Here is a 24,256-nt window from a genome sequence, read left to right on the forward strand (position 1 = left end):
AACAAGATACTGGGGTTACAGGCAATTGTGAGCCATCCAATGTGGGTGCTGGGAACAGAACTTCAGTCATTTGAAAGAGCTCTCTTTAAGCACTGTGCCATCTCTCCAGCTTGGTATTCAATTTTTAAATTTGAGACCACCAACAACAGTTAACACAAAGTTATAAAGCATAGCAGGTGTTCATAAATATTCTTTTTTCTCTTGTTAAATATTCCACACTCAGCTGACCTCCTTATCATTTATCTTCAATCTCAACTTGGATGTTTCTGGGAATGAGAAATTTATTGCCTTATAAGACATTCCATTTTTGAGGTATTACAACGATCAAAAAAATGTCTTTATATGGAGTTAAAATCTGTCACACAGAATATGACTTTGCTGCTGGAGAGTTCTGTCTCCTAAAACCTTTTCCACCAACTCATTCACCTGTTTCTTAGATGCCACGGTTTCACTTACATCATAACATCATAATGTGAGTTGCTTTTGCTTGAATTACTTCTAAATCTGTACATTTCTAAATCTAAATCTAAATCTATACATTAGTCTTTTTTTTCTGTTTACAGTATTAGTTCAAGGAATACTGTTTTCAGAAATGTGTGCTGTGCTTTATTCCGTTATATCCGTCTCCAGGGTAACACTGCATCCTCCAGAGAAACAACACAAAACAGAACCTCTCATTTTCTTATCTAAACTTATGGAAATTATTTCAATGTAATAATCATTAGAAATATAAATGACCCCCCTCCTCAGTTTCAGGGTGTGGCTCCAAAGTGGTTCACGTGTTCTGAACACATTTGTAATGGAAATTTGCTCTACTCAGTTTCTGGGTTCACTTTTTTTTCTTGGGTGTGGGGCCAAGGATTGTCACGCAGGCTTTTCTGATTGTGCTGTTGATTAAGTAGTTGGCTCTTAAGCTGTAATTATCTTCCTCTTCAGTTAAAGTCACATTTCATTATTACAACATACAGTCATTGCAAAATCTAACAACACATACTGGGGTTTTATTTCCCTCCAAACAAACTTTCCCTGGCGACCACTCATACTCTGTTCTGAGTGGTTCATCTGTTGGACATTGCTGTCCCCCTGCTGAGCCAGACATTCTTCCCAACAAAGACTCCTCAGTGGGTACTTTATGACATGGCTGGTTTTGCTAGTCTGTGCCTCGTTTGCTGTAGAGTAGTGATTAAAACATTATTATTGTTCCCAGATTTTAGACTTTTTCATGACTCACATACCAGAGCCATACAGCTATGACAGCCTAATTGGTACCAAAATGAAAAATTCAGTCAGCACACACTTTTATTGTAAATCACGCCAAATGATAGACGATAGTTTTCACTGGAATTTAGCCAGTCTTGTGCTCTGACAACAACTTTTGTTTTGAAGCTAGGGGTTGACTTGGGCCTTGAGCCTAATGAGCATGTGCTATTCCACTGAGTTGTATCCAAAACTCATTTCTGTGAACTTTCAAGTCATATGTAAACAATGTATCAACTTAATGTGATGTTTCTAAACATCATTGCAATCAGTATGCATTTGGCATCCCCACTTTCTGTTTTCCTTCGTGTGAAGTACTGGGGATTTGCTTCTAGATGGTCAATAATAGGTACATGGTGCTACTTTTGAGGAGGAACCGGATACAAAAATGGATAATCTAGAGCAGAATTATGTCATTATCAGGAAAATGGATGATACTGGAGCTCATGATGTTGAGCAAAGTAAACCAGATTGAGTGAGACAAATATTGCCTGTTTTCTGTCATATGCAGAATCTAGATTAAAAAAAGGAAAAGAACTAGGGTTGTAGAAGAGGAAAGGGATCGTGGGAGGGAAAGGGAGATAAGAGAGGATGATGGTGTGTGTGAAAATAATAAAAATTATATGTACATGTATGTGCATACATTATATCACATGTATGAAAATGTTACAGTCAAGTTTATTATTATCTACAATCAGTTGGTGGCTGCATAGGTTGGTTCTGGGTTCCCTACTCTAGTCCATGCTGTTTGTGACTGTGGCTCCGGCAGTGTGAGGCTTCAGTTTTGTTCTTTTTGCTGAATATGCTTTGGGTATTTGAGTCCTTTATGTTCCTATATGAATTCTGAGATTGTTTTCTCTAAGGTTTTGAAGAACTTCATTGGAAATTTGATGGGGATTGCTTTGAATAGCTACTTACCATCTAAATGTCTGACTACTTGAAACAAGAAACTATCCAAATAAATGATGGCATATTTGTTAAAGAAATTCATGTAAAAATAAAGTGCAGATGCTGTGGTCAAAGAGCTTAAGATTCTTATGAGACAGATGCTTTCTTTTTGTTCTTGCCTGTCCTCTTCCACTTTACACCATACAGGGGAGTTTTATGTAATCTTCTGATCAGTTATATAGGCTCTGCTCAGATGCTGGTGCCGGAAGAGTGGTCCTCAGACCCAGCCCTATATATGTTCTCCATCTTGCATATGCATGCAGCACCCTGTCAGCATCTTCTTTCATAGACAGATCACTTTATACCTCAAGGGGAGATTATTTGCATTCATGTATCTGGCGACTCACTCTGCAATGCCTGGTCAGTACTAGTTTGAGAGAAAAGTAAATTTCAGATAGAGCACCTCTGTTGATTAAGGGAGGGGGCAGTTCAATTTTGATCTAGTTTACTGGAAGTATTATGACTTAAAAATTTTTTTGTAAACCTAGTCTTCTATCAGCTGCTTTATGAGAATTCTATTTTGTAGCCTTAATTTCATCTTCTAAGATTTAGTTAGCAAATTCCAAGATTGCTCCTCTAAGTGAATATTAATGAATACCTGCAATCCGACAAATACCAGATAGAAACCAAGCTGCTCTATTTTGTGAAAACAACTTCTAGTATTCTTAGTATGTGTGGGACAAAGGCTTCAGGTTAATTTCCTTAAAAATGTCCGGAGTTAAAAGGCTGCTTGTTGAAACTGAAGATCACTTTCTACTGAATCATCAGATACTGAGCAATTGATTTATATCAGTGAGACTTATGAAATGAACAAGCTAAAGTTTGCATAGTTTAGATAAGTTTTACGTCCCCAAAGAGTATACTGAAAATAATCATTGGATTCAGTGACTAGTTCAGTAACACGCGAGCCTCCTTCTTCACATTTTTCAGTCTGCAACAGTCAGTTTAATTCTTTTTTATTAAGAATCAAGGAGAAGAAAGGAAGAGGAATTGATTTCCACATGACTCAAGCATATTTAAATGGAGGAATCCAAACAAATAGACTCAGTTAAATGTATTCAAGGCATCCTCTTAGTGCCTCCTTTTCCATGGATACTGCTTAGCTGTTGAGTCCTGATAAGCTTGGATTTGTCCAGAGAGTCTTGCAAAAATGAGTGATGGAAGCATGAGAGTGAAGAAATAAACACAGCTGTCCATGACCAAGACAACCATGTCACATCCAGGAGACAGCATTTCTCAGGATTCTTCCTCACCCTCCAACTCTTTTGATCTTTCTGCCTCCTCTTCCTGAGCCTTGGTGGTGGTGGCATTAATATAGATGCCCTACTTAAGGCTGAGCACTAGTCTCTTATTGCAACACTTTGACCAGTGATGAATCTTTCCAGTGATTGCTGTCCACTGCAGAAAGCAGCTTTTTTGACCAAGGCTGAGAATGACCAAGTCTTAGACCAGGCCATGGTCTGATGACTGTTTCAAGAACACATCATTTAATATTCATGCAACAAATATTTACTGGGTGCTTTTACTGGGGGTAACCACATGCTAGGTATTAGCACTGCCTACAGGGCAATACAGGTGTTCTAGTTTTATTGAACAGTCTAACACTGGTATACAATTCTACGCACCTACATTCAACAAATATTAATGGCCTCCTACGCAGTGGACTACATGTGCTGTTTTATGCACTTTTCTAGGTGCCAGAGCTGGCTGCAATGAAGGTCAAAACAGACATGGCCCCCGCCCTTAAAGAACAAGTTTACATTATTTCAACCGTTGAGCAAATTCTATGTGTATATAGGCACACTAGGAGAACCTGATTTGGCTAATGGTGGTAACAGAAGACAGTGAAGAGACAAGTCAAGTCTTCTCAGAGGAGGTGACCTTTGGGTTAAGACTTGGCTGATGAGTGGGAGTTAGCTTGACTGAAGTCAGGCAGGAAACATGCTCTAGGCAAAGGGGAAAAGTCTGGAAAGAAACCGGAGTGGGTAGGGGAAGATTAGCATTTCTTTGACTGTAGTACCCACTGTCTATGTGTATGAGCATATCGTGTTGTATGACTTAAACTTGTACGTATACATATTTTAGAAGCACTAAACAGGGTCAGTAGGGCTGGTGAAGATAGAGGGAGAGACTCACAGTTTAAGACTTGGCTAGATTTTTGGTCTTTATTCCAAGATCAGCTGAAGGTTTTGAAGAGTTTCAGGCAACACAGCAGTAGCATCAGCTTTGTGAGGGGAGAATGGAGAGGAGAGGGTTTAAGTGGAAACTGTGGTTACCCAGCTTGGACAAGGGCGGTGGTAGTTATGGTAGTGAAGAAAAGCAATTGGGCCATGCTATTTAGGAGGTATAATACCAGATATGGCCATGCTGTACTTAGTGTATCTGTTGAATGAAGGAATACAGAAATCTATAGTTCTAGGAGATATGGAGCTTGACCTAGGGAAAAAGTTACAGTAGAAGAAAGGTTAGAGCAACATTGGTGGAAGAGCATTTTTTCCTGGATTTTTGAGCTCAAGTTCAATTTCACTGAAATGTAAGAATTTGTTACATTAACATTTTCTCGTTTGGTGTTTTACCTGAGCAAATCATAAGTTAAAAAACTCTTCAAAGATCCTAAGCAGAATTGTGATTCAGAGATAAAATGTCATCATAACATAAAAGACTTGGAGATTATATATATATATATATATATATATATATATATATATATATCCCACACACAGAGAAAAAGAGAGACAATATAAAGACTTTGTTTGAATGATCAGTTTTCCAGGGTGTCAATACTTTGGAAACTACAGCTTAAAAATTCTCCTTCTGTATAATTAGCAAATAATTGTGTAACCTGCTATTTTAGCTGTGTATCTTGGGAAATACAATCTGACATATATTGCCCTTTAGCTTTTCAGAAACATTCCCCTGTCATGCAACTGTTCCCTGCATACCCTGGAGGTGACAGATAGTCATGATAGCGATGACTCAAACACTCATGGGTCCTCCTCCCTGCTGAACCGTGCCTTCCCCTTGAGTGACTCTTATCTTCCCATTGGCCAGCATTCAGTTTTCCAGCTCTCTCAGCAAGCTGTGTAAACACAGGCCAGAGTCACCTCGGGGAGAGAGCTACCACTGGGGACCCCAGTGGGGAACTGAGTCAAGTTCTCCTCAAGTCATACCATCCTGCAGGACTTTTCCTGACTCCAACTTCTGAACAAGCAGACCAAGGAAGCCAGACCTACATGACTGTGCTTTATTTACAAGGATGGTGAATTCTGATCGGTGTGCAGAATTTTTGTTGCAGGGTTATCTCTTGGTTGAATGCTGATTGTATATGTTTGTTTGCTTTAAAAACGTGATAAAGATTCATCTTATTATTTGTCAGCCTACTCAACTACTGTTAGATTAGATAGGACATTTTAAATTGAAATCACTCTGTCATTGAGAATCAGCACGTAAGGTTGTTTAGAGCAAATGTCTCCCAAACATAAAATGCTGTGAAGGTACTTGCATGTAATATAAAATTAATAAGATATGTAAGAGTGTTATACTTTAAAAACGTGTATCTATTTAATAGTATGAGTTGCTCCTTTTAAACCTAATAAAAAGGAGAGAGGAAGTGTTGTCATATCTTCTAAAAGAAGTGCCTCCTCTTTATACCTTTGTTAAACAATCATTGTGTGGGACAAAGACATTTGCCAATTAAAAATGATGATGACTTACCTATTCCATTTACATAAATGCGACAAAGGAAAAACAAATGAAGCTGTATTATGTGTTTGCATTTAGTTCATAGAGATTGAGTTTATTTATTTATTTATTTATTTATTTATTTATTTATTTATTTAGAGAAAGGGTCTCTCTATAGCCCCAGCTGGCTCACAGGTCACTATGTAGACCAGACTGGCCTCAGTCTCACAGAGATCCACCTGCCTCTGCCTCTGGAGCACTGAGATTAAAGGTATGTATCACAAGGATTGGTGAGATTGAGTTTATTTTTAATAGTATATATAAAGACATATGTATAGTTGATCCTAAATAAATTTGTTGAATCCATGTGCAAATAAATGAATATATGATTCATAAAACTATATTAACTGGATATTGTTTAATAAACATAAAAATTGCATTTCTAAAGCAAGTTTCCCATGCTTGGCACTGTGATTTTTGTTCTATAGCTGTCAGCTATACATGCACATTTATATTTATGTGTATTTTTCAATAGGCTTATTAAATATTACATTTCCCCCTTTTTAACATCACCTAAGTATTATTTATCTCTCTGCCCCTGTAAAGCCTTCCCTTCTCTCCCTAGTTAAGGTAACCCCCATTTTTCTCATTTCCCCATTGATAGAGACTGTGAGGTGCCCAACCCTAAGTGACACATCTACAATGCAATGTCTACACCCAAGGCTCCAGGAACATGGTGGAAGAGGGAAGGAAAGAATGTAAGAGCCAGAGGGGCAAGACACCTGCTGCTAGTGAATACATTCTAGACATGGTAGGGAAGCTGCACCAGTGACATCTCCACAGTGTGGTAGTCTAACAAGATCTGCATAGTGACAAAACTAGCTGATATGCCAAGGTGGATGGGGGAATGTCACAGAGTCCCACCTCAAGGTGAAGAGCTACAGACAATCAATGGATGCTGAAGGAAGGAGACTCAGTTTTCTCCAGGAACTAGCTCCCTGAGAGGTTATCTAATTCACCAGTGGACAGCCCTAAACACAGGTACACAAGAACACCACTAAATGGACTCAGTGCATTATATGTATGTATATTTATAAATGTATGTATATAGAGAAATAATAATCAAAGAAGACAAGAAATTGAGAGAGAGTGGGGGGACAAGGGGAGAGTGGGGGGGACTGGAGGGATGGAAATAATGTAAAGACAATACTTATGGTTGAAACTCTCAGACAAAAATAAAACAAACACAAAATAAAAATTACACCTGAATGGTTAAAAAGTTCTATTTGTAGCTCGGTTCATCTGAAAAGTGAAACTGTACCCTTACATGATTTCTTAAAATCTCATGTTTCCAGTAAATGGAATATTTCAAAATCAATACAGTTTTCTCAGGAGAACTTCATGTGTGTGTAACTTTAGGAATTGGGCCCTAATTCAATAGATAAAACGAGCAGATTGACCAGCCAAGGTCACAGCATCCCAGGCTTCTGGTGTTTTCCACAATTCCTGAATGCTGAATACTGTGATAACATGTGGTGTCATTATTGTCTTTTTGTAAGAGATGAACCATCTCAAGTCGACTAACTTGTTTTAAGAAAAATAATGACTCACTGAGCAAAGCTTGGAGTATTTCTGTGTATTAGACCCCACTGCTCTTTGTGAACTGTTTCACACAAAGGTCTACTTCTAAATAATGCATTTGTTTCCATGTTTTTGAGAAAAGAATTATTTTTATCGGGGCTGAGGAGAGGGCTCAGTTGGTAAAGTGCTTGCTGCACAGGCATGAGCACCTGAACTTGGATCTCTAGAACCTATGTAAGAATAAAGCCATGTGCAGCACCATGCACTGGAAATCCAGCTGACTACCCCCACGTGCAGCAGAGACTTTATCTCAGAAATGTAAGGTGGAGCGTGATAGACAACCTTCAGCCACCACACAAGCCTGCACGCATGCATGCTCACACACACCATACACATTCATGAACATGCCTGTGCACACACATGCATACCATACACATATATACAACATGCATATACATGCAGCACACACATGCACATACATATATCATACATGTATCACCCATACACACATTCATCACTTACACACATATACACAATGCATACCTGCAACCTCCTACCCCCCGCAAGCCTGCACACACACACATACACAAAGATGCCTGTGCACACACATGCACACCACACACACATACACCACACACATACACAACATGCATATACACACAGCACACACATGAACATACATACATCACACACATATCCCCATACACATATTCATCACATACACACATATACACATGCACACACACCACACATGTACACCCTCCCCCACATACACAACTCACATGCACCACACACACACCACACACACCACACACCATACACACATATCCCACATACACACATATGCCACACACAAACCATACCATACACACACATATATTCACCACATGCACATAAAGTACACACACACACCACACACCACACATACCACACACACACCACATACACACACATGCATGTGCACACACACAGAGGTCTATAGAGCAAAACAGTCAAAGTGATATCTTTTGGCAACTGAAATTCATTATTTAATTTTAAGGAGGACCTGAGTGCAGAAGTTTCTTCTGGAATATTTGATGCTCATGCTTTCACTGTCTGTACAGTTTAAATACCTACTCTGAATTTTGAAAGCACACTGTTGCATGTGTGTAAAGTGGTGGATTTACTGGTGATTTTATTATAAATCACATCGTGCTAGTTTAAGAAAAAGCTAACAACATGAGTGTCCAGTCCCTGAGCGTGTTTTCCTCAACCTGTTTTACAAGCCCCACGGTGTTTTACAAGCCCCATGGTGTTTTACAAGCTCCACGGTGTTTTACAAGCTCCATGGTGTTTTACAAGCTCCATGGTATTCATGTGTGGAATCTCGCATTCAACTGGAGAGTCTACATTATTGCTTGCAGCTCACAGTTCTGAAGTGGTTTGTGGCTCACAATGCTGTTGCACAGAAATCGACTTATTTAATGCTGACAGTAATTTGTAGTGTAAGGAGGATAACTGTGTCTCCCCTCCCATATATCACATAAGAACATCTGCACGTTTCTTTTTCAAAAGTGGAATTGTTTAAGGAGTGTGTACTGAAGGAAGAAAAGAATAAATATATAGGGAATGATATGTAAATTAGTTGACGTTTTAAGTTGTGGAACGGCTATATTTTGTCTTTCTTAGTAGTCACAACTAACATTGAGTTAGTGTAATGGGTGAACTGATTCCTTGAATAAGTGTGTGAGGTAGGCACTTTTTTTCTGACACTGGGGATTGAACCCAGGGCCTTACAACACTATGCAGGTGCTCTACCACTGAGCTACATCCCCAAACTCAGGAAGCATTATTTCACCTTGATTTTATAGATGAGAGAGAGAAATAAAACCGCCATGAGGTGGTAGAGCTGGAACATAAACTCAGGACACCAGCTTCTGAATCTGTTTGTACCCCATATGCTCAGTGGAGAGAAGGTGCCAAACAGTCCTCCGAGAACATTCATAAAGAAACCCAGGTTCCGTGCTATAAATATTCCCATCACAGCCAGCTGGGGAAAATCCCCAAATATTTACCAGCCGGTGCTTAGAGCAGGTGCTGGCTCACTCAGGTGCACCCCTGCATTTCCCACATGCTCCCTAGGCTTCATGACGAAGATGGAGCAATTAAACTTTGTAGGGGCTGGAGAGATAGCTCAGAGGTTAGGAACACTGACTGCTCTTGCAGAGGACCCGGATTTGATTCCCAGCACCCACATAGTGACTAGCAACTGTCTGTAACTCCAGTTCTGAGGATCCAATGCCCTCATCTAGCTTCTAGCTTTTGCATGACACGGATACACTTTCACGCTTGCAGGTAATACACATAAAATATTAAATAAAACTGACTTTATAGAGATCTACCTACAATGCGACACACCCATTTTAAGTGTACGGTTTGAAGAATCCTGAGAATTTGATACACCTCTGTAACCATTGCCACAGTCAACACATATTTCAATCCCAAAATTGTCTTGGGACACTCCCCAGTGAACTAGTCCATCCACTGTTCTCTACCCCTTCAGCCCAGGTGGTCACTGATCTGTGGTCACTGTAGAAGACTTATTTTTCCTAAAATTTTGTATAAACGGACTCATACGAATGTATTATTTTGTCTTTGGCTTCTTTAATTTAGCACATATATACGTCTAAAGACATGGAGCCTGAGATCAGATAAACTGCTAAGCTGAAATGATCCTCCTGCCTCAGCTTCCCAAGCAGCTGGGGCTGCAGGTGCCCACCACTGTGTCCTGATTCTCACAAGGTTTCTCTATCAGTAGTTTTTTTTTTTTTTCAAATTGGTGGATTGTATTCTCTCTATTGTATGGATTTAACACCCACTTGTCTATCTTTTTACCAGGTGACTAGGTTTTGCACTATGAATTCCGATCTTAATAAGATTTTGTTAATAAGTTGCTGGATAGTGCCGTCACAGCCTTTGAAGCCAGACACAATGGTGAAAAGATATAGTCAGCACAACGACTTCTTTAGATTATGATACTAAACTTTGTGTCTGTGCACATATGTGTACACATGTGCACCTGTGTGTGTGCCTGTACAGGCCAGAGGTCAACCTTGGGTGAGGTTCTTCAGGCGCTATCCACCTTGTTTTTTGAGACAGGGTCTTTTGCTGGCCTGGGGCTTGCCATTAGGCTAGGCTGGCTGGCCAGCAAGCTCCATGTCTCAGTCTCCCCAGTGCTGGGATTGTAAGCATATACTACCATGTTTGGCTTTATTATCTCTTACGTGGGTTCTGGGGCTTGAACTCAGGTCCTTATGCTTGCATGGCAAGCTCTTTATTGACTGAGCCATCTCTCTAGCCCATGATAGTAATCTTAATGAAACTGAATCTTAGATCTACACCTAACATTTAAGAAACATTCTTTCACAAAAGCCATTTACTCAGTTATGCAAGCACAATTTTCATTTTAACATTTGAGTATATCATTTTTTAAGAGCCCAAGAAGGTCAGATTGACTATCTTGTGTTCTAAACACTAATTACTTTATTTTACACCATAGAAAACTCTCTGGTGGACCTTCTGGGGAGTAATTACTAGTTAAATAAGACAATCTTAGCTTACTAAATTGATGATTTAAAAAATCTTCTTTTCTTCCTCACCCCTTCTCTCCTCTTTCATACTCTCCTCCTTCTTCCTCTTTTAAAAATTACTTTATTATTTTTATTTTATGTGTATGAATATATTGCCTGTACATGTGCAAGTGCACCCGTGTTGTGCAGTGCCCTCAGGGGTCAGAAAAGAGTGTTGGAGCCCCTGGAACTGGAGTTAAAGATGGTTGTTAGCTGACATGTGGGTGCTGGGGATCGAGCCCAGGTCTTCTGCACGAGCAACCAGTGTTCTTAGCTGCTGAGCCATCTCTGCAGTCCCCCTCTTTCTCTATAGAAAATTTCTAGTACGGGACACCTCTCAAATGACTTTACAGTGTAGTTTTAAATGTCCTTTCCTGAGCTTCCAGCAGATGGCAGTCTTACCAAGCCGAAAGAGGTCTTGCTTTGGCAATCCCAAGGTGGTTTTTCTAGACAGTCCCTTCCCGTCCTTAGCCTTTTTACAAACTCATTTATTTTGGATAAGTACAATTCATTTTTCCCTGATTATCCGAGTATACATGCTTCTTGTTCAACATTTAAAGCATGTACAACAGGAAACAACATCCTCTCTACACCCCCTGGTAGACCTCAAGAGACTGTTGTAACAATTCAGCATATACCATATTCTCCAGACCCTTCCTTAGCTAATACACACAATAAATGCTGTATACAAGTAAAAACCTAAATTTGTAAAATTTTAGACCTCAACATAACTGCGCACAATATGTCTTTTGCTGTCTCATCTTTTACTTGGGTTTTTCTTGAGTGACTTATTTTCCCTGAAGACATTTTTATATTCCATGTCTTGCAGAATCCAGAGGGGCCTTTCATGCTGTCCTCAATCAGGGATTGTGGTCTGGTGATTGAAGCTGGAGTCTCATAAGTTCACTGCTGAGGTCTGAAAATTTGTGTTCTCCCCATATATGCATATTAAAATCTAATCTCCAGTGGGATGGTATCAAGAGGAGGGTCTTAAGGGCAGAGCTGTGGTAGATGGGATTAATGCCCTTATAGAGCAGAGTCTCAGGGCATTGCCTACCATGTGCAAATGTAACAAGAAGACACTGTTTGAGAAACAGAAAGTGGGTCCTGGAAACTGTGAGAAATTAATTTCTATCATTTATACACCCCTTTAGCCTAACGTATTTTGCTACGGCAGTCCAAACCAACAGCTGTGCTAGCTGTATATATGGCAGTGAGTATAGGGCAATGCGAGTTTCAATAAAAATCTAAGGCTTCCTTTGTTAAGTGGAGGCTGTAGAATATTCCCACAGAGACAGCAAGAAAAGGACTATTTGAAACTTGCTGCTGTTCTGTAACATCCCAGGCACTGGAACCTCAGTGGGAGATTTTAAGAAATTGTTGACCATTTTTTTAAACAGCCCCTCCCTCCATTGTATAACCTTGAAGACAGCTGACATCCCTGAGACCAAAGGCCAAGGTGCCCTCTTGTTCTCGTATGTTCATTGTACAAAGTGGTGGGTTTCACAATGACATTTCTATTCAGTATACTATGTACTTTGATCATATTCACCCCCAATGGCCCTCTCCTGTCTTCCCCTTCCAGTTCCCTGCCAAGATGGCTTTATACAACTTGGGTTGGGTTAGGGTTCAGATTGGGTTGGACAGAGTTTGGGTTAGGGTTGGGTTAGGGTTAGGATTGGGTAGGGTAATAGTTGTGTTGGGTAAGATTAGGGTTATGTTTTTGGTTGGATTGGGCACAGTTAGTGTTGGGGCTGGGTTAGGATTAGGGTTAGATAAGGTTAGGGTTGGTTTGGGCTGGGTCAGGGTTAGTATTGAGTTGAATAGAGTTAGAGTTAGGGTTGGGTTGGGGCTAGGATTAAATAATTTTAGGGTTGAGTTTGGCAGGGTTAGGGTTAGCATTGAGTTAACTAGAGTTAGGGTTAGGGTAAGTATTGAGTTGGGTACAGTTAAGGTTGAGGTTGGGTTAGGGTCAGGGTCAGGGTTAGGGTTAGGGTCAGGGTTAGATAGGGTTAGGGTTAGGGTTAGGGTCAGGGTCAGGGTTAGGGTTAGGTCAGGGTTAGATAGAGTTAGGGTTAGGTTGGGCCTGGTTAGGGTTAGTATTGAGTTGGGTAGAGTTGGGTTCGGGTTAGTGTCATTTCCTCCCACTTGGGTGTCAGGAGGTGAGGATCATTCAGATTGTTATGAAGGCTACCCCAAGAAGAAATCAGTATATAGATAGCATTTGAAGCCATGAGATTAGATGAGATTTCCTGGGGAATGAGTGTAGAGGGAAGCCAGAATGCTGGAGCCAACATTCCAAGGTCACAGAGAAATGTCTAAGAGATAGCTACCACTAGGTCTCAAACAGTTATATGGGGTTGTGTGTACAAAACAAAGGAACACTGAGAAACCAAGACACCTGGTGGAAATGACCACTGGATTTAAGTTCAAGCACACCCTTTTTGAAATCATTTGAGTTTTCCACCATTCAGATGTAACTGTAAGGAAAACAGATGCTATTTAAAGCAGTAACTATTAGCAGGCACTATGGAATACCATGGCAGTGGCATCATTTATTATGTAGGACTGGGACTGGGGGTCTTGTTCAGGAGCGGACCTTTGAAATTGCTTTGGGTCTGAAAGTTAAGGCTCACCCAAGACATGTTGGAAGGGGATACTTTAACAGAGAGAGGCGAATGAACAGTACAGTAAGATGAATAGAGGATCTGAAGCCATTTAAAAATATGAAAAGGAGGGACTTCAGAAAGCCGAACACTGAAACAAGCCAGCTAAAAAAATGGAGTAATAAGCCTAGCTGAGCTTTATTACTTGATTGCAGAATTCTTCTAGGCACAACTTCTCTCTCCTCTCTCATTTTGATTCCCTTTTTCCTCTTTCCCCTGGTTTTTCCACCCTATTTTGATTTCAGAGAGTGACAACTATGGAACATACACATTGAGTAATTTCAGGCGAGGTGCACAGCTTGGTGGTAGAGCACTTATTTAGTACATCAAAGCCCTGGGTCTGATACTAAACATTTGCAGCAAGCAAACAAACACACAAACAAAGAAATAAAGAAAAAAATAAAACACGCTTCCCTCCCCTCCACTTCCGTTGAGTACTCTTTAAGGGCCAACACTTAACTAGGTTCCTGGATTATATGTAGATTGCCTCATTTAATCGTCACAAAACTGGAAGCTGGGGAGATGGCACAAGTGGATAAGAGCTCTTGTTCTGTAGGCATGTGGAACTGAGTTCGAATCCCTACCACCCAGAAAAAAAAGCTGGTCAGCCATGTGAGACAGAGAGCCCCCTGGCCAGCCAGCCTTGCCTCTGGTTCAGACACAGATCCTGTCTCAAAGCAGAGGTGGAGAGTCACGGTGGAAGGCACTCTGGGTCCTGTTCTGGCCTGCACATGCATGTCTGTGGGTGTGCACACTGCATATTTGCTGGGCATGCAACACACACACACACACACAAACACACACACACACACACACACACACACACACCCCTTCACAAAACCTACCCTGAGAAACAAATACTGCCATCATTGTCTCTTCCACCTTAAAGATAGGAAACAGGTGTGCAGCGTCATTACTTGGTAAGCAGTAGCAGAGCTGGGATTTGAACCCAGTCTGACTTCAGAGGCCTGGGTCTTCATCATTACATTTTACTCTTACTTTCTTTTTAGGGCTTTGAAGTTGGAAACCTAGATCAAACCACCATTTACTCTGGTTTGGACTTTGACTCTCTTCTGTCTGAACTCAGAATTTGACTTCGGTCACTGGCTTCTGGATCTGACTCACTGTAATAAAGCCCCGCCTGAGGACTCAAGGTTGCCAGATAGGGGAGCAAAGCAGGGCTGGTCCCCAGCCTTGGATCCAGGTTCATCCATGTGCTTTGCTTCCTTTCTATCTCCACTGCCTGTTGATTTCTGAACGAAACACTTAATTGCTTCTTAACAACTTTATCATTTCTTCCTCTGTGTGTCCTTGGAACTTTGTGAGCCCTCTGTCACGATGTGACAATGCTTGGTAGATGTTTACCTCTGCCTCAGCTGTGACCCCTCAGGTAAGGACTTGCTCCTACTCATCAGTGAATATACAACTTTCCATGCTACATGGGGGTCATTAAGTATTTATTTCTTTTTATTTTTTTGACAGGGTCTCCCTAGTCCCAGTCTGCCTGGAAGTCACTATATAGACCAGGCTGGCCTAGATCTCATGGAGATCCACTTGTCTCTGCCTCCCGAGGCTGGGATTAAAGGCCTGTGCCACATACCTGGCAAGTATTTTTAAAATATTTTAGTCATAATTTTTATTTTATGTGCGTTGCCATGAATGTAAGTGTACCCATGCTGTGCAATGCCTGTGGAGGTCAGAAGAGGGCATTGGATTCCCTGGAACTGGAGTTATGAATGGTTGTTAGCCACTATGTGAGTGCTGGGAATCAAACACGGGTCCTCTGCAAGAGCAGCCAGTGCTCTTAACCACTGAGCCATCTCTCCAGGCCTCTCAAGTATTTCTTGACTGTATGAAAGAAGGCATTTGAAGATGAATAGAACAACTATTCTCTGTAGTGGAAAATAGAAAATTTCAGCAGCATTGCTGGCTGGTATCAAGAGGAAAAAACTCTTGAAGTAATCTTAATTTCCAACCTCAACATTTTTCTCTTTATGTACTTTATTATTAACATCTCAGAAAATTCTGTCCATGCCCGCGACATTATTGCAGGGATAAAAGAGGCACACACTTCATTTTACTGCCATTCGTCTTTAACTAAAGTTACACTACTCCATCAAAGCTCTGTGATTAAACAAATGGTCCAGGTGACCAGAAGGAAGTTCATGAAAAGACTACTCCAGGTCCAGAGAAGTGTACGGTAATTTTGGTTTGCTGTGACGATCTTCATGGTCACAGGGACTTGTAATTGAATATTGTTTCAGAAGGGCTAAAAGGACTCAGTGTGAATAGAGGATCCACAGAAGAAGAAACAGATGGAAACAGGCACCGAATATCGCATTTTACTCTGAAGGCACTGATTTCTAGTTTTAAATCTCTCACTCCTAAGGAAGCAGCCACAGGAAAGAACTTGTGATTTATATCATTTCTTCAATTTCCTGAACCTGGGATGATACCACCTCACCATTCATCACTTCCTGTACTATTGTCTTGATTTTCCGGGTTTTATTTGGATCTGAAGTTTAAAAAAAAAAAGGAAAAAGGAGGTAAAGGCTAGTGTCTCAAATATCAATCTGAGGTTTATTATTGTTCAATTTATGGTTTTCATCAAACTTAAACTTTCAAAAATGATTTCCATTATAAACAAAATGGATTTTATTCAGTTAAAGTTCATTCAACTAAAAGGAAATTCATTCAATATTGTCTTGTGCGCAGATGAAAAATATTTCCCCTCCCTCTCTCTCTTTCTATCTCTACTTCCCTCCTTCCTTCCCTCCCTCCCTTCCCTTCCCTTTTCTTTCAATGCAGAGCCTTGCTAAGTAGGCCAGGAGGACCTGGAACTCACTATCCTCCTTCTTCAGTTTCCAAGCACTGGGATGACAAGCACGCACAACCACACCTGGTGCATTTTTAAGCACTTAAAAAGTGGTTGTGGCACTCATAATACCTTTGTAGAGTAGGATTTTCCCCCTTCCTGAGCTTGCTGAGTTAAAAAAATATTTGATTTATTATTCTTATCTTATGTGTATGAGTGTTTTGCTTACATGTAGGTAAGTGCACCCATGTTGTGAAATGCCCGGGGCGGTCAGACAAAAGTGTCAGATTCCCTGGAACTGGAGTTATGGATGGTTAGCTGTCATGTGGGTGCTGGGAACCGAACTCAGGTCCTCTGTAAGAGCAGTCAGAACTCTAACCACTGAGTTAACCTTCCAGCTCTGCTGTTGAAAGTTTTAACACACCACCCACTATTTACTTTGTCTCAAGAAATACACGAATTTGCTTCCTTGGCTCAGGATACAAGTTTATTTAAAGGTATTAATAACGTGAAACCTTATCAATGATATTTTGATTTATTTTGTGATGATTCTTATCTACCTACCTTTAGAGGAATCAGTTGGTGGTGCCTGCGATTTGGAGACTGTTACAGATGAACTATCATCAAAACCATCACTGTAAAAAGGCAGAGGATATGTCATCATAACATTTCTGGAATTAGAAATATATGTAGAACTATGGCCCAAACAGAGAGGCTACTCCAAATTTCTTGATTTAAAGGCCATCATGGGGTCAACACACCTTTGTTTTCAAACCCTGTCTACTGTGAGATCTGAAAGGGACACAACCTGGTCTCAGAAATCAGATTTCTTATTTGCAAGAAATTCTTCCCCTCCAGTCCAGGCTGTTGTTTTTGGCAGACTTGCTACTACAGGATCAGGGTGGTTTTGACTGGTTTCAATGTGCACCCTTAGTGTCAGGTCATCTAGAGTCTTCCTAGAACATGAGCCTTGGTTCACTGAAGCATTTTATTAATTATTATCAAGTAAGATAATAGCTGGACACATTTTATATAGTATTTAATAAATTCCATATATGTATTTTCTAGATTTGTTGCTTTATCATCTCCTTTTTGGGGGAGAAAATCTTTGTGCATGTGTACATACATATGTGTATGAGTGCGTGCTCATGTATGTGATCCAGGGGGTGCATTAGCCACTTGGTTGGTGGAGGTCAGAGACAACCTCAGGGGTTGGGCCCCCGCCTTCCGCCTTGCTTGAGACAGGGTCTCTCTTTGCACTGCATTCATAGACTGGGGCTCCCTGGCCCACAAGCTTCTGGGGGATTCACAGCTCATCTTCTCATAGGAATGATGGGATTAGAGACATAATGCTTTATGTGGGTTGTGGGGATCTGAACTCTGTTCCTCATGTTTGCAGACACTGCACCAACTCAGCCATCTCCCTATCCCTCACCCTCTTCCTTGAGATGGTCTCACTATGTAGATGTAGCCCAGGCTGTTCAGAAACATTGGTTCTCCTGCCTCAGAGTCCCAAGTACTGAGATTATAGGCAAGAATTGTTCTTTTCTATCAACTAAAGACCCCTGCCTCAGATGTCCATTGCCTACCAGCTACTGAGGTATTTTCCAACCTCATTGTTGGCTCACCCTTGAGTCTCCCCATCCAGCAGGTGGCGGTAGGTCTCGGTCTCGATCTCCATCTCCAAGCTGACCTTGATGTCCAGCAGGCTGATGGTTAGCGTTCTGGCGCTCGGCATCCGCACGCATCTGTTGCAGCTTCTCCTCCAGGCTCCGGATAAGCTGCTGCACCTGGGACACCTGGCAGCAGTAGCCGCCCTCGGTTTCAGCCAACGAGTCCTCCAGAGACTTCTGCAATGGGAGAGAAATGGTAGACAGGATGGTGGAAGGGAGTGGAAACAGGAGGGCAGCCCACGGACTAACATACCGTGGGCGCAACATTTTCTTAGGATGTGGAGAGGATGCCGCCAGCCTACCAGGGCGAGCTGGGACTGGGGCTCGATCTCCAGGTTCTGCATGGTGCGCCTCAGGTCGGTGACCTCGCTCTTGCTGAACTGGAGCTGCTCGGTGTTGCTGTTAATCTCTGTCCTGAGTTCCCCACTCTGCAACAGCAGAGAGGGTGTGGGGGGAGTTGAGGGCTGTGCCGGCTCGAAGGGCTTTCTGGAGTGTACCAAAGTTTCCGATTGGGGGTTACCTTTTCAAGGAACCAGGCCTCTGCATCTTTCCGATTTTGGTCAGCCATAGCTTCGTGCTGGGCCCTCATTTTGTTGAGGACCCTAGTGAGGTCCATTCCAGGGGCAGCATCCACCTCTACATTGACCTCACTTGGACCATCCGCCTGGAAACTTTGAAGCTCCCAGGGACAGCAAACGAGAGCGAGGAGGCAGGGGTTCTCGGTGACTAGTGGGCTCCAGATACTTTTGCTTTCTTGGGTGTCTTCACTCATAATAATATTAAAGAAATAGCTACTAAACTTTAACAAGAAGCACCATCAACACCACCAGCAGCAACAACCGAGAGAGAGAGAGAGAGAGAGAGAGAGAGAGGACAGAGAGACAGAGAGACAGAGAGAGACAGAGAGAGAGAGAGGGGACAGAGAGACAGAGAGAGACAGAGAGACAGAGAGAGAGACAGAGAGAGACAGAGACAGAGAGACAGAGAGAGAGAGAGAGACAGAGAGAGACAGAGAGACAGAGAGAGAGGACAGAGAGACAGAGACAGAGAGAGACAGAGAGACAGAGAGACAGAGAGACAGACAGAGAGAGACAGAGAGACAGAGAGAGAGACACACACAGAGAGAGAGAGACAGAGAGACAGACAGAGAGAGAACAAAAATCAATTTTTTTTGAGACGGTCTCACTGTAGCCCCAACTGGCCTGGAACTCGCAAAAGGAGGCTGACCTCATTCTCATAGAGATCTGCCTGTGGGCCTCTGCTTCTGGAGTGCAGACATTAAAGATGTTCGGCACCATGCCCAGCACAAATGGTCACTTTCTCATAGAGATAATATATCTTCCAGATTTGCAAATTTGAAATTGCAAATTTGGGGTCTGAGAGAGAAAAAAGAGTGACTTCTGACCTCCTCATGGTTCTTATTCAAGTACACCAGCTCCTTAGTCAGGTCCTCAATCTGTGCCTCCAGGTTGGCTCTGGTCAGAGTCAGCTCATCCCTCACCCTGCGCAGGCCATTGATATTGGCCTCCACCAACTGCCACAGGGCCAGCTCATTCTCATACCTGAAAACTGAGTGCAAATGGTTTAGAGAATCAGTGTATCAATAGCAACCATATTGAGGCTCCTGGCCTCTTCACAGGTATTCGATGGAAGAATCTGTGCAATTGTTTAAAAATAGCACGTGGAGAGCCGGATATGGTGCTGGATGTCTGTAATCCCAGTACTTGGGAAGTAGAGGCAGGAGGATGATAAGTTCATGGTCATTCCCAGCTACATAGTGAGTTCCAGGATTGCCTGGGGTGGGTGTATGAGACCCTGCCTCAAAAACACTGAAGGGAAAATGTTATGCAACAAGTGTATGGTGCAATTTTTGTTTTTGTGACTTTCCATCTCTCTTTTTGTGCTTTTTTTTTTTTGCTCTCTGCTCTGTTGGAGAGAAGAAAAATGAAGAAATCATGAGGTGAGACTTTCTCCCAGGAATGGCCCCCACAGTGATGCATCCCCGGGAGTCGGCTCCCTTGGCAGCTGCTACCTGTGAACAGTAGCAGGAAATAGAATAATGGTTATACTTTTTGCTTAATTTTCTTTGTGATCTAAAACCTTAATATTTCTTGAAGAATTTTATTTATTTTTTATGTGAATGAGTGTTCGGTCTGCATGTATGTAAATGGGACCCATGCCCAAGGGGGCCAGAGAGGGTATCTGATTCCCTGGAACTGGAATTATGGACAGTTGTTAGCTGCCATGTGGGTGCTGGGAATCAAACCCAGGTCCTCTGCAAGAGCAGCCAGTGCTCTTAACTGCTGAGCCATCTCGAGTCCCACCTGGCTATTTCTTTAGTAGCTTTTACCAGAACTTTACAATCCATGTCACTGTGATTTCCTGTGGGGACATTTTGTAATGCAAAGAAGAAAATTGATTTTTTAATCCTTCTGTCTGGAAGGGTGGGGTATGGGAAAGGACCTGAAATAAACGCACAGCTAATCTTTCAGGTGATGTGTCATCAGGGCAACAATCGCTCCATTTAACCCTGTGGCAAAAATATTGTTAATCGTTTTGATGCATTGAAAATTCAGGTTTAAACACCAGTATAAAGATCATGTTGAATTATGAGTCATTACAAAAAGATGATCCGTAGCTGTAGGTGTAAGTAATTTACAATTTAAAGGTGTATAATATGAACCCTGTTTGACTTGCCTGGCTTTTTAGAATGTCCTGTGTGCATTTAAGAGAACACGGAAAGTGTGTGTCATGTGACATTCAGAAGGTTTGAACTCTGTGTTGTCAGTGGAGGTGGGAAGTTTGGAAAACAAGGAAACGATGGGCTATATCTGTGTTCTGACTCACTTCGGCCTGAAGTCCTCGGCAGCCGGCCTCACATTGTCAATCTGCAGGATGATCTGGGCATTTCCAATGCTGGCAGAAATGATCTGGTAAGGAAGAAGGAGACACTCAAAAATGGAGCCTAAAAGGACCAGTCATTTACAAATGTAATTTTGGGCATTAAGAGAAAATGGTGATGCTAAATACTGCTCCCCCCCACCCCCGTTCAAACTTTTTATTAAAAAAATGAAAGCTTTGATTAACCTTGTCCCACCTTTACTCCTATACCCCCATCCCATCCGTGTTTAAGCTTTCTACACTAGTGCTACCCCCTCTAAAGTCATATGTGTTTTTCTCCCCTCCTCCCCTCAAGGCCTCCCCCCCCCACCATAGCTCTGTTCTTGCTTCTGACCTCTACAAGTACTCACTCCAACTCAAACACAGAAATCTAAAAATTCAAACTAGGATCCACATCTGAGAGAGAACAGGCGATGTCTGTCTTTCTGGGCTTAGGCTACCTCACTCAGTATAAGATTTTTTAGTCTCATCCATTTTTGTAGGCAACCTGTTGGAATATAGCTCAGTGGGAAAGCACTTCCTTAACACACCCCAAGCCCTGTGTTTGATCCCCAGCACCACAGCACAATAACAAAAATAACACAACAAAGACATCCTAAGAGTTTAAGACAGCTTCATTTTTAAAAGTGAATGTATTTATAAAAAAATGTTGGAGAATTAAGAAATGTACAATTCTTGAGATTGGGAAATTCTCCAAGTACACATCCTAGTTGAAAAATTTCTAAGTTGTAGGTGATTATTACTATAAAATATTGTAGTAATAAAAAAGAAAAACTTCGGGCGTGGTGGCGTAAGCCTTTAATCCCAGCACTCGGGAGGCAGAGGCAGATCTCTGTGAGTTCAAGGACAGCCTGGTCTACATAGTGAGTTCCAGGACAGCTGGGGCTACAGGGAGACCCTGTCTCAAAAAGACCAAAAAAAAAAAAAAAAAAGAAAAAAAAAAAGAAAAACAATTTCCAAAGCCTCTTCCCCAGCACCTTTTTGAAATCCGGCTCTTACCTTATTCTTGAGGTCTTCAATCATTGGGTTATATTTACTATAGTCACTCTGTGACCCGGAGTCTCCAGTCCTTTGCAGTTCGCACCATTCTCGGATTTTGCTTTCTAGCGCTGCATTAGCCTCTTCTAGAGCTCGGACCTTACCCAGGTAGGAAGCTAGTCTATCATTCAGATTTTACATGGTTTCTTTTCCGGATCCATAAGGAAGCTCTCCATCATTGCCAGAGAGGATACATGCAGAGCCACCTCCTGACCCACCAAATCCCATTCCCAGCCCTCCAAAGCCACCTCCCAGGGGTCCCCAGTAGCCGGTGCCAGGTCCTGCCAAGGAACCAGTGCCAAACATGGAAGCAGCAGCTGATAAGCCTCCCTCACAACCAACTCCACAGCCAAAGGTACGTCCCCCGTAGCCATTTGCAAGGCTGGCAGCAGACATTCTCTGAGGTCTGCCTGCCATCTTGCTCTGCGAGGAGAGCCTTCGGGACTGCCCAGAGGTGCGCACTGAGAGCGACATGGTGCTGCTGGAGAGAGGTGATGACCCCAGTGAAGGTGCGTGCCAGTTCACCAGAGGGGTCGTATTTTATAGGCCGTGAGGTGGGTGTTGCAGTTGCAAAGTTCACTCCCCATTCCAAGCAGGATGCCTACCCCCACCCAGTCAGCCAGCTCAGCAGGTATGTGATTTATGCATAATGAAAATTCAGTGATATAGCTATAATTGAATAATCATTTTCATTAGATATCTGTCACACAAAAAAGAAGGCTGGGTGGAGGGGTTAGGCTGTCATAAAGCATTTTTCAGTTCCGAATGGATTCCTTGCCTACACTCTCAGCACTGGCCTGTGTCTTCCATATCACAGGAAAGCAACACGATGGTGGTGGGCGAGTTACTGAATCCTTAAACCTTAACACTTCTTAATGCTCATCTTCCCTGTTTATTTCCTTTGGAAACACAGTGCCAGCCATCCAGTCACGACCAGTTTCTTTTGGTAGAATATTGTTTCAGAAGTATCTACAGAATGCATTGGTGGAGGATGGGGAATAAATAGCATTTTCCAGATTGATACTGGAATTGGAGTTTTCAAGGCTTAAAAAATGTTTGCCATTTGGATGTTGCACGAATCCTTTCTTTTTGACTCAGAAAAGCAAACTGAATAAACATGGAAAAATACTGTTGGGAATAAAGCATTATAATTGCTTTTCAGCCTCTTCTTTACATGAGAACTGACCTTCTCAGTAAACCGTGAAACCAGAGTTCTTGTCTGGATGTCCATAGTTCTGTTTATTCCTTCAACAGCTATTACCCATAATAGTTTGAAAATATGTTGACTGGATGGATTGAGTATTACTTATGTCTTATTGCCGTTATCAATAAATGCAAAGAAAACCATGATCCAAATTAAGAAATGATTGAAACTCTAAGCTTAAGAGGCCAGTGAGCCACTTCCGCTAGCTGCTATGATGGAAAGAGACAACTTCTGCAGTGTAAATCTTATAAAATTCATATGAAAGCTTTGGAAGGGTTGCTCCCAAGCGTTTTAGCCGGTGTCTTTATTTTTTTTAAACAAAAGCTCTTATTGTATTTTCTTCTCTGATAATATATTTTACCTCTGAAATTGATATGGTTTATATATGGGTCTCAAAAACAAGAGTGTTTGATGGGAAGAACATTCACTCACTGGAAAGAAGCCTGCTTTTGAAGAGAAACTAGATGTCTGGAAACCCATCAGTACAATTCCCGGGAATGGAGAGGTCTTTAGTAATTTAAGCTCTGGGCATTTTGATGGGGTGAAAAAAGAGAATGTTTCCCTTACACATTTTCCTTGAGGTGATGGGTCAAGCTTTACATTCTTCATTCTGAAGTGTTACTCAGATCTTCATTACCAGCATTTTGATGCGGCCTGTCCTTGCTTGAACTGACTTCAGTTATCTTGTTCTTCCTAGTTTCCAGACCCCGGACTAAGTGGGGCATAGACATTATCTTTTTAGCTTTTGTATGAAGCCTGAGGAGGTATTTCTATCTCATTTTACAACTGAACAATCTCAGGGTCAGGAAATTAAATGATTGATGTAAAACCACTTATTTAAGGCACAGGTACAATTTTGATCTGCAGTACATTCTAGAGCTAGC

The 24,256-nt window shown here is 41.7% G+C and overlaps 1 protein-coding gene across 1 annotated transcript; it reads right to left on the reverse strand.

Annotated features, from left to right (window-relative positions):
• Positions 1-16,158: 16,158 nt before the first annotated feature.
• Positions 16,159-22,651, reverse strand: Krt12 (keratin 12). The gene is given in 9 exon segments (XM_008835192.1): positions 16,159-16,256; positions 17,121-17,191; positions 18,185-18,265; positions 18,267-18,406; positions 18,532-18,657; positions 18,750-18,908; positions 19,635-19,791; positions 21,077-21,159; positions 22,130-22,651. Coding segments are annotated over 9 exon segments (1,428 nt in total). The 5' UTR covers positions 22,643-22,651.
• Between the last annotated feature and the right edge of the window lie 1,605 nt (positions 22,652-24,256).

The sequence above is a fragment of the Nannospalax galili genome, unplaced genomic scaffold (genome assembly GCF_000622305.1).
Source record: "Nannospalax galili isolate Female #2095 unplaced genomic scaffold, S.galili_v1.0 scaffold137, whole genome shotgun sequence".
NCBI classification, from domain to species: domain Eukaryota; kingdom Metazoa; phylum Chordata; class Mammalia; order Rodentia; family Spalacidae; genus Nannospalax; species Nannospalax galili.